Source organism: Lontra canadensis, unplaced genomic scaffold (assembly GCF_010015895.1).
Source record: "Lontra canadensis isolate GAN:19392208 unplaced genomic scaffold, GSC_riverotter_1.0 scaffold2, whole genome shotgun sequence".
NCBI classification, from domain to species: Eukaryota; Metazoa; Chordata; class Mammalia; order Carnivora; family Mustelidae; genus Lontra; species Lontra canadensis.
Genome location: NW_022630996.1, coordinates 27,922,964 through 27,932,963, shown reverse-complemented (window position 1 = coordinate 27,932,963; position 10,000 = coordinate 27,922,964). Strand labels below are relative to the sequence as shown.

At 32.7% G+C, this 10,000-nt stretch overlaps 1 protein-coding gene across 9 annotated transcripts in view; it reads left to right on the top strand.

Annotated features, from left to right (window-relative positions):
* FOXP2 (forkhead box P2) overlaps positions 1–10,000 on the top strand; it is a 547,280-nt gene that overhangs the window by 291,400 nt on the left and 245,880 nt on the right. For 7 of the 9 annotated variants that reach the window (XM_032871040.1, XM_032871025.1, XM_032871034.1 and 4 more), the window contains one exon: positions 6,620–6,797. In XM_032871040.1, coding sequence (XP_032726931.1) covers positions 6,630–6,797 — 168 coding nt within the window. In that variant the 5' untranslated portion in view covers positions 6,620–6,629. Of the gene's footprint in view, positions 1–6,619; positions 6,798–10,000 lie in introns of those variants that run through there. The other 2 variants (XM_032871081.1, XM_032871076.1) reach the window with 1 other exon arrangement.

Genomic DNA, 10,000 nt, shown 5'->3' with positions numbered 1-10,000 from the left:
TAGCCTGGAAGTAAAAAGTGCTGAAAGGGCAAGAGAATGAGGATCCGTGGGAGAGCGGTATTATGCTCAGGAAAAACAGCAAGGGATCCCCGGGAGTTGCTGTGGGCGGGAGACTGAAGATTGAAGTAAAGTAAGCTTGAGGGTTAAGGAAAGATATGTGGCAGGAAAGGTGAAAATGCCATCGCAAGAGAAGTACATACTCAGAGCTCTCATTAGCCAGGGGATCAGTGAAGGCTATGGCAAGTAGTCCAGCCTTTGGGAATTTGACTGTAAGTGGACCCACTGCTTGGAAGCTTGCAAGCTTGCACAACTCAATCACTAAGCTTTTTAAATAAAAAAGAGGGAGGTTTTGCCTGCTAGGCAGGTCTTTCTGTGTTCTTGGAGATCTAATTATTTCTTATTGCTTTAACACTTTTTACTCTTAAATTCTCTCTATCCTATACGAAGATAGTCCCGGTCTCAAGAACTGGAAGATTTTTTTTTTTTCTTTAGTCAAGGACAAGGCAAAGTGTGACAGAATATACTTACTTAGCAGGTCTCTTATAAACTGTAACCAGTATTTATTTTTGTATTAGTACCTAGGTAACATTCTATAGTTTTTAAGTCCCTCCTCTCGCATTTGTAAGATGTATAATAGTTAGTTCAATCCACTATGAAAAAAATATTACATTTAATCTTATAAATTAACACCAACTCACTTTGTCAGAAGTTATAGAGTAACAGAATGAAATAAACTTTCCCTAAGCTTCCTTCTTCCCTGGTTTTAAAAATAAATAAACATTAATGTTATAAAGGACTAAACATTAAAACATTAAAAAATCTAATGAATTAAGCTAGCATTAAAATTTGTGCACTTAAAAGGAAGACTGACCATTTATATGTACCTTGAAAACTAAAACTTGGTATACATTTTCACCTGTTTGAGAAATAGATGCTCAGTATGGAAATTATATAAATGTATGAGGCTAAAACAAGACTTTGGATATAAAGATTAATGTGCAAATATAATTTTGAAATATACGTGGGAACAATTAGTTCATTAGAATCATCAGTAATATCATTTCCTTTCCAATCATGCTTGTGAGTGGGGATCTTTGAGCTCTAAGATGCAGAATCCTAATATTGCAGTAAAATACATCTGTATAGCTACCATTCTTTCAAATTTGCTGTTGTACTATATTTAAGTGAAATAGCATAGAGATTAAATACTTAATTTTAGTATTTTATACTATATCCATAATGAAATTTTTATGTTTTGTTACTTGTGTTTTAAAACTTAGGTTAATTTTAATCCTGGAGTAAAACATAGCATACTGAGTTGTTAAATTAATAGCTGATTGAAGTAAAAGATAAGATTTTCATTTGGTCTACTCCTGTGTTTCCCAGATGTTTATCATTGTTGGAGATCTAACAGTATTCTGTTTGCTAAAGGTAGTCATGACCATTATTTTAAAAAATCACCATGTTGAAATGTCTCTACAACTTGGTATGTTTGACATATTAACCTTTTTGAATGAAAATTTGAATTTTTACTAATTAAAAGTGTTGAGTTTTTTTCCCAGGAAGGTAACCTTAATTTGTGAATAGCGTTTTAGGCATTTTGTTTAAACAAGTGGAGAGCAGTGGCGGGTACTTTGTAAACAACTTAATTTTCATTTACTTAACGACCATATCACTTGTTATAATAAAGATCATATCACTTGCTTTAACAGCAGATATCCTTTCCCAAATCATGTTTTAAAAGACATTCTGTTTCAGTTGTTTAAAATTAAAAATATCCATGTGCTTGTTCAATTTTTGTTCTTACACATTCAACTATGTCCTTCATATTTGGCATTTTGATTTATTAGGCAATCTTAGCATTAAAGACTTTTAGCAAAGCAGTACTAGATTTCAAATGCACGGTGCATGGTGTCCATGATGAATTAATTCCACTAGAGCACAGAAGTTATCATTATTTAAATGCTAGTTTCCTTCAAAAGTTTTGTAATTCAGTCAAGTTTTCAGAATAAGAATTTGACTGATATTTTGAGGTAAATGTATATGGTTTCTTGTTGCCTGTGTAGGTTTTCCTCATATTGAACACTTTCTTGTGTGAATTTGCATAGGAATATTTAAGAATATTTAATATTGATAATTTAGAAGCGATTGAGTTATTTAAGAATACATAACTTTTTGATTTCATTCTTTTCTTTGTCATATTCAAAATCTTTTGGATTCAATGTACATATTTGGTTGATAAATTAGACACTGGAAAATACTGGACATGAAATGTTCTTTGATGTCACTATAAATAATTTTAAGAAAAGTTCACATAAAACAGTTAAAACTTTTTATATAGACTATTATTTATTCTCAGTCTCTCAGGAAGTCATTTTCTCCATCCATTTGCTTTAATTAAATGGTAAGATGACAAAAAAAAAATATTTAATACTAAGGCACCAAGATTGTAAGACGGAGCATCCACTTATGTGGATGGGGGATCGTGGGGGTGGTAGAGGTTGTTTTTCCCTTCTTACCATCCTCGGCATACCTAGTTTGATTGATCATTGTATCCACATCTATCTATTTACACACATACATACAAACACAAGGGGTAGGGGGTGGAAGAGAAGGAGGAAAGGAAAGAGGTAGGAAAGATGAATGAGAGAGATACAGTGAGAGAGAGAGAGAGAGAACCTGAGAGAAAAGAAGTTGAGTAAGCAACAAGGACCAATAGTGTCCCTGGTGGTGGTTAACACAGTTAACTGTACTGGCCCAGGTCAAGTATCAAACTTTTGAACATCATAGTGAATACGGAATAGGATATATGCAAGTTTCTGTTATCGCTCTGGCAAATGTCTATCTCACATGGTACAGTTTTATACCAATGGAACCTATAACTCTGAAAGGAAAAAATAAAACCAACAAGTCTAGCATTCAGTACTACCCTATCATAAAGTAAGGAGGTCTAATTGAGCTATGTCTTTATATCCTGCTATTTGTACAAATAAAAGACTACATCTTGATGCAAAATAAACACAAAAGCACTGTTGTGACTTTAACAGGGAGTCATATACTAATTTATATAATAAGTGGTTGTGCACGCTTTATTCAAGATTATGGCTGCAAGAAATGGCATGAATTGCTGGGTGTGTTTAATGCTGGATTATAGCAATTTGAAACATGTCAAACACATGGCTAATGCCTCATGCTTCACTCATTCTTGCGTAAACCTGCATAGCCACCATCCATTATACCCTTGGTAACAACACAATTCTGCAAGTAAATATTGTTACACTAAGTAACCTTTCAATTCAAGTTGTTTAGGAAGAGAAAATGCAATCTTGTGCAGTCAGTTCCAGTGTCAGTTTAATGTTTCAAAAGGGAAGTGGTGTAGAGAATAAGTATCTGTACAGTGACTTGCTTAAAAAAAAAAAAATAAAGAAAAAGGAAAGAAAGGAAAACTTAATGCAAGGGAGAAAAGTAGAATTGTATCATTGGAGTACAAGATCTGAAGAGTTATTTTCTGATGTGGCTGAAAAGTTGTGTATGATGAAAGATTTAAAGGTTTAACTAACAGTTCAGACAAACATTAAGACAGTGACTCCCAATTTCACCTTTCCCTTTAATGATCCAGAATTTATTTTCACTGATTTTTGTAAAGTGTTTGTGGTAGGATTGAGAAGAATGAATAATTTAGTTTGATGTGTTTGGGATCATAAGTACATCCACTTTGAAAGAATATGCTGAATTTGTAATTATTTAAAATATACCTTAAAAGATAAAGAGCACCTCACATTGTGCCTGACATAATTTCTCTGGTAGGAAATAGGTGTGGAGATATCACTAGGAGAAACTCAGTGAATCCTGGAAAGCATCTTCATTATCCTTGAAGACAGATCTCCTTTATAGTGGACATGCTCCCAGCTGTCTTCTTTAGGTGATATGTACATTAGAATCCTCTGATTACACAATTGTCCTTCTTTTTGCCTATTAATGTTGGGTCAGATGCTTTTGTTCTGTAGAGAAAAAAGTGCTGTCACTGTTACTGTTTTTTCTTAAGCGTGATTTTACTACCTCTTAGATGATTGAACCAAAAATGTGAATCACAGTTTATACTCTAGGGTTTTATAAAGTCAAAAATTCCACAAGGTATAATAAAATCCTCTGGATAATAGGAATTGGAAGTTATGTGGGTCTTTCTTTATAATTGTAATAAAGATTTAGACCCATGACTCTGCTTGTTGATAATTCTTAATTATTTGGTGGCCTTGATTACAATACAAAAATATATGCAGAATTCTTTAATTCATCCAATTAGTTCTGACATTACACAAAGGTTAATATTAAATACTGCATTTGTCTGCTATACTTAAAATACAGTTTTTTAAAATTTGTATTCTTTGTGTTGCAAACTCCACCCAGAGATAAGTCTTTCAAATAAATTTGGATGATGAAGTAAAAACATATACATACACATATACTCAAGATCTATTGTCAAAAGTAAAATTTGAATGCAATATATAGAAGAAGTTATATCTATCTGTTTCTACAGTTGCAGAGGACCCAAATTATAATTTTCATATAAGTAGTAAAGGCAATCAGACCTTTTCTCTGAATATTTTAAACATTGTGCATGTAAAATTTATGCCTAATTTGAATACTTATTAGCTGCCTAATCTCAGAAAAGAGTATTAGCTTTGTTTTTTTTTCCTATAAAATCCATCACTGTGTATCAGTTTTCATTTGTATGATTTTTCTTTGTTAATGTTCAATAAGGTTATTTAACAAAACCTATTTATTCATTAGCACATTTGGTTCAAAAGTTGTTTACTGTAGTTATAGCAGTTGTTTCCTTTGTGATTATGAGAGATTTGTTATTGTTGTTGTTTTTCTTTTTTTTATCAGAACAGCTTTAAGTTGTATATGTAGTTTTTGTTATACTATCTTGCTTTGCTAGCCCAGCTACTGGTGGTCTTTTAGAAATCAGCAGGTCTTTCTTTTTTTAATTGACTTTTTAGAGTCCTAGAAATAATCTAATAATTTAGGCTTTGATGAAAATACCTGTTAAAGTGATTAAATTATAACCATTAATTTTTAATAACTATAATATTAGTATGCAAAAAAACTCTATTGGAAATGTATCTGTGTTTGTGTGTGTGTATCTGTGTGTGTATGTGTATGTCTGTGTGTGTGTGTGTGTGTCCATAATCACATTTTTTAAGAATCTGGGGAGGAGGGTTTCTCCATGCCACGAAAAGACATTAAGCTTACATTTGCTCTGTAATAAGTGCATTAAAATTGTTTAATGGACAAAAGTCTTAAAATGTGACCAAGCTTAAAACAGTGAAATCGCCTAGTTACAAAAAATTAGGTTGAGTGATAAGTTTAACGTCCTTCTTTACTTTAGGCTAAGTCCCCTGTCTGTCTAGCATTACTATTAAAGTCACAGCACAGCCAGGTTGTTTCTGAAATCTGTCCGTGGAAGTAAAACAGAGAAGTGCAGCTGTTAGGTTATAGGATAGGATTCAGATATCTCTGAGAGCCAAAACTGATCTTTCTAAACCACAGATTCAAGATGTACTGTGAAATTCTGGTTTGTAAGAGCACATTGGTTCTTTATTTACTGCAAGGATTTCCACTGATCTTGGCAGGGCATCTCATTGCTATCCTGAAAGTACAGTATATTTATGCAGTGAAAATGATAAAACATTTATTACTGTAGAGAAGGTAATATGCATAATTTATGCTGTTTTTAGCACAATCATTAGTGATATTCTTGATAGATTTTATTTCCAGCTTTCATATCTAATACATGCCTGGAAAATTAATTTTATATATACTTTCATTTATTTGCCTATGTTAAAATTGAGTTTTAAGTCATCTTCAAGTGAACAGTTTGATTGCTGCTCATGCATAAGCTTAATTACTTCCCAGGAAGGACAGTATTAAATGTTTTAAATGTCAGAAAAATAAATGAATATGAGCTGTTTGATTAAAAAAATAGGCAATATCTGACGTGTTTGCAGCAGGAGCTTTTTCTTAAAATGCCTCCAAGGCAAAATTTTATTTAGTCACAAAAAAAAGAAACCCATTATACTATTTATCATTGGTTGATACCATATGATTTGTAACACCCTTACAAAATTTTAATTTTGTATGATTAGCTGTGCATCATTAAACAACAGCCTTGCATAAGATGTGCTGTAAAATTCTGACAGAATCAAGATAGTGAATATTTAAAATAAGGCTGTATAGTCATCCATGGTTGTCAAAGGTAGATAATAGGAAACATAGAACAGAGTGTGCAATCGTGCCTTCATTTAAACTGGTTTTATAGGTAGACTTTAAAATGTGGTCGTTCATAAATGCTATTGACCATGCTCTATGCATGGTATGTTACTTTGGCTGTTAAATGTAACCACACAAAAATTGCTTATAGAAACCATAATTTCAGTGATTAGTATCTGGACGAAAGCTGAATTTGTATTGCTTTTCTTGGTAAATGACTGTTCAAGGCGGGTTTTTTTCCCCCATTCTAAAGATGCTGTCTCTGTAATTGGCAGAGAGGGACATCTTGATAATGGAAGTGTGAAGGTGTAACGTGTGTTAATTGATACTTCTTAATCACTTTTAGGTATTAAGTCATGATGCAGGAATCTGCGACAGAGACAATAAGCAACAGTTCAATGAATCAAAATGGAATGAGCGCTCTAAGCAGCCAATTAGATGCTGGCAGCAGAGATGGAAGATCAAGTGGTGACACCAGCTCAGATGTTAGCCCCGTAGAACTGCTGCACCTGCAACAACAGCAGGTAAGTTTTGTTTTCTTCGGTGATTCCTTAAGCCCCATCAGCCTGTTTGCTTCAGGGTGAGAGATGTATTCGTAGCAAATTGAGCATGTTGTGTGCAGCGGAGGGACGCTGAGAATTTGTTGTTATTTGGAACCTGAGCGAAGTCTCAGGAAAGATGGGATTTTTCATCTTCGTTACGTCATGCCGGCACCAGATTGCCCTTCAGGTGTCAAGCTATTAATTAAGTTCACAGGGTGATTTTCGGGAGGATCTGTAAAGCTTTGTAACAAATACTGGATAGCTTCTAGTTTACTGTCGAACATTGTGCTGCAGAACGTGATACTTCGTTTTCCACCAGAGGGCCACATTACTTGATACTTGCTTATACAATGAATTTCTTCCAAGTCTAAGCTAAGGTGAAAAGGACCACAAGGACTTTTCATAACACAGATGCTTGCCTGTGATAGCTGCAAATATTAGCTGTTAATTAGTTGAAATGTGCTGAGAGATTGTGAACCGTCTAAACACTGTGATCGTTTATGTTGCTTTTCTTGAAAACTCATTCCATGATGGTTTGAATATAAATCTTTTGATCATGTTAAAGGGCACTTTTTGTGTTTTTTGTTTTTTGTTTTTTGTTTTGTTTTTGCTAGTGGCTCATAAAATGCCGTTCTCATTTAAATCTAGAGAAGTCAACAACTGCCCAGTAAAGGTACACTTTTAAGTAGCCCATTATTCTTTTTCTGTGATCGGTTCATTTTTCCCAATTTTGTTTGTCAATGACATATTCTTTTCAACCAAAGAATAGCCACTCCTTTCTTCACTGATTCAGGTCTGTGGAAATAGGGACAGAAGAGAGAAAGCTATCAAAGCATATACTTACGTTAAGTCAGAATGAATATACCTGTTTTGACAACAAGATTATGTGTGATTTGCCTTAAAATAAAAGTTATTTCTTGAAAATTCTGGATTCCATTCAGACCAAATGCTTAAAAAATCATTAAAATGAAAATATAATGATTATTATTGAAAAATGTTTCAAATTAAGTGATACATTGTTCACAGTTTTAAGTTAATGTGTGAGATAGAATGCATCTCGAAAGTTAAAGCAAATGCCCACATGGCAGTCAAATTTAATAGAATTGTTATTTTAAATAACAGCATTTAGAAAGTTATCTTAGAGTATATGAACTGAATAATGTTTTAACCTTTAGGCATTGTTTTCAAGAACAATCTTTTAAAAGAGCTAGACATAACACTTTGAATAGGTTCTGTATTTTGTTGGAGTTGTGTCTCTTTTCACAGACAGTCATCATTAGGAAGATAATTTTTATCTTGTTTTACAATATTTTTAACCATCATAAGAATTAAATGTCTACCAAAGTCCCAGGATTAGCCTATTTTACAAGTTACCTTAAATTAATGCAGTTTTCAGAACAACCTTGCTCTGCCTTTAATCTATTTACAAGAAACAACATACCACTGGGGTGCTATCATATTCCTATTGACTCCCCTCCGTAGGAGTCCTAAGAATTAATAGCCAAATTGTATTTTGTGTAAGAAGAGAGTAGATGGCATTTATAAAAGCAAGTGAAATTAACAACTGAAAGTAGACATTGCAGTTTAGTACTAAAGGACAATATGTTCTTAAGGGAAATGTAAAGAAGTACCTTTTTCTTCAAAGCTCTGATTCGATCTTAAAAAGAAAACAGAGTCAAATCATGGAGGCATTTTATGATAAATCTGTAAGGTATGTTTATAACTTGAGTCTGAAGTTTACTTTGTCCTACACAGTTTGTTGATATAAACTATCAACAAGACTAAATACAAAAAGTTGTGTCCTTCTGATAACCTAGAAACTCTGCTCAGGTATTGCATGTTTGTGGAGTGCCTTCCAGAAGTGATTTAACACAATGGGTATAGTAGGTGTCTACAAAAGACACTTCAGGAAGTGTCTACAGGAAGATATGTAATAATTTGATAAATAAACATTCAGAAACCTTTGTAAATGTATCTTCCCTTGGTTATGTTTTTACTGTATTGATATAGGTAGAAAACTTAAGGTTATTGAATTTTTGTCTTTCCGTGAATGTGTTTTAGAATAGGCCTTTAAGTTCATTAGAGACTGGAATGTCTTTTCTATAAAATTATTGCAGTTACTGCTTTTAATTCAAACATATTCAGTGTGTTTTAGAAAAAAATAAAAACTGTGGAGAAAATATTAAAACAAATTCATAGGTGACATAATTTTACAAATTTGTCTTTCCTTGGTGTTATTTAAATGTAAAGTTTTGAACAAAGAAATTTTTCCTTGGTAGTCAAATGGACTAATGATTGTCATCTGAGGTCTCTTGTTTGGAAATATAATTTATGAGGCAGTGAGTGATGTAAGCAAAATAAAATTTTGTTTGTGATGAACTTCTGGCAGAGTGTGGTCTGTTTTGAGAACAGAATGTTTACCTTTGATTTTTATGGGTTTTTAATTTTTATAGAGGTGAGCAGTTTAACTTAAATTAACCATGTATTTAGGAGGAAGGGCTAGTGTTTGGAACACACTGTAACAAATACTTAATGATAAATGGATTGGCGGAGAAAAGGGGATTGATAAATTACAGCTAATACTTTTCCCTAGCATTTAATTTATTAATATTAAATATTTCTGAAAGCTGGAATGTCTTTAAGTTTTAATATTTATAATATAATGGATATATTCATAGGAGCTACATCTTTGTTAGTATGCTTTGCTATTTTATATTCACTGAAAAATTAGTAATAAAAAAGCCTTCTGATGAATTACTCCCTCTTTTATTCTTTCCTAATCTTCTAAAATTAGTACTAAATACTAGAACGTATAATATATGGAGGTAGCATATTTTAAATGTTGTTTTAGATTAACTACATTGCGAAATTATTCTGCATTAGATGTAGAATTTTATTTTGATATTAGGTTTGCAGAATTAATTGTTTGTGTCACTAAGGTCAAAATAGTTGCTAAAAACTTGATTGCTTTACAGGGTAGATTTGAGCTTGCATTTTGAGCATTCATTAAGTCAGATAATCTTTCTGAATGTTTTATGAGATTGTACTGCTTTGAAGTGTTTCAGGTGATGGTGTTTGAAAACATCTGGTCAGTAGTTTCTTACTGTCAGTTCCTTTATCCCTAGTCATTCAAAAAAGAGTCTATGAGTAACCATTTAAATGCTAGAATCCATCAAAATGATATT